At 39.8% G+C, this 1,046-nt stretch overlaps 1 protein-coding gene across 1 annotated transcript; it reads right to left on the reverse strand.

Moving 5' to 3' along the window:
• Nucleotides 1-197: 197 nt before the first annotated feature.
• LOC110035173 (subtilisin-like protease Glyma18g48580) lies at nt 198-744 on the reverse strand (the record flags this gene model as incomplete). The annotated part of the gene is given in 2 exon segments (XM_020739414.1): nt 198-295; nt 388-744. Coding segments are annotated over 2 exon segments (307 nt in total), but the record flags the coding sequence as incomplete, so codon positions are not given.
• Nucleotides 745-1,046: the final 302 nt, after the last annotated feature.

Genomic DNA, 1,046 nt, shown 5'->3' on the forward strand with positions numbered 1-1,046 from the left:
TTGTGCTTATCGAAACCAAAATAGAATTGATCAGCCCGTGTTAGTAGTAACTAAATTATGCTTGTAATAACAATCCAGAATTTAATCCATCAACTTAATTAGCAAAGCTAACTAAAAAGGTAGAAAAATCTTTAGGAGCAAATAAATTCATAAATAGGTTTCCCATGGGCAAACAATGAACAAAAGATGAAGCATACTAGTCAACTCTGCAGCTTGTTCAGGAATTAGCCTAGCGGCGAAACCATGTACAACGTGCTTGTAACTATAGATTAGCGCCTTCTTAGCCGCCTCGGCACTGCCAAAAAGCAAACAGAGAGAAATCAACGTTACCCAAAGCTAACCCTAGCAAAAAAGGATGATTCTACTCGATCAAAGAAAAAGAACTACCTCCCGAGAATGGAAGAAAGGGTTTCAACGTGCAAGGATTCTTCATCCAGCCCGTCTACTGGATTCAAGGTAACGATGTAGACGGCTGCCTTGGAATTCAACACGCCTCGTGCGGGAGCTGCTGCCGTGAGTTCCCTTTCCCCTGAGACTGACAGCAACGGCGAAGCCAAGAAGAGGAAGGAGAGTAACAGAGCGCTTGATTTCTCCATTGTGATTGTCGCAAGACTTTGGACCGCCGGGTACTGCTTTACGGGGGAAAGATGATTTTTTAATATTATAAAAATGGTCGGGTCGAAGGCACTGACAATTGGCGTTTTGGTGCTTTTTTGTTACTTGAGCAGGATGCTGCAAATGGTTTCGAAATATTCACCACTTAAATTCGAGATATTCAGTAGGGACTTTTACACAGCGCATACTTCATATATATTTATATTCATAACACTGAATTCTTTATTATCATATTAAAAATAATATTATTATTGCTTTTAAAAATAAAATATCTATTTTCATACATAGGAGACGCCCAAAATACTTCAGCACGAATCTCAAAGGGTCTTATGAGCTAAAGAACAAGCATGGTCAAAGATGGTCCACCAAAAGTCAAAGGTGACATCAACGTGAGCTTATATGATCCAATGTCTAACCACGCCCTCCTAAAA

The sequence above is a fragment of the Phalaenopsis equestris genome, unplaced genomic scaffold (assembly GCF_001263595.1).
Source record: "Phalaenopsis equestris unplaced genomic scaffold, ASM126359v1 Scaffold196564, whole genome shotgun sequence".
Classification (NCBI taxonomy): Eukaryota; Viridiplantae; Streptophyta; class Magnoliopsida; order Asparagales; family Orchidaceae; genus Phalaenopsis; species Phalaenopsis equestris.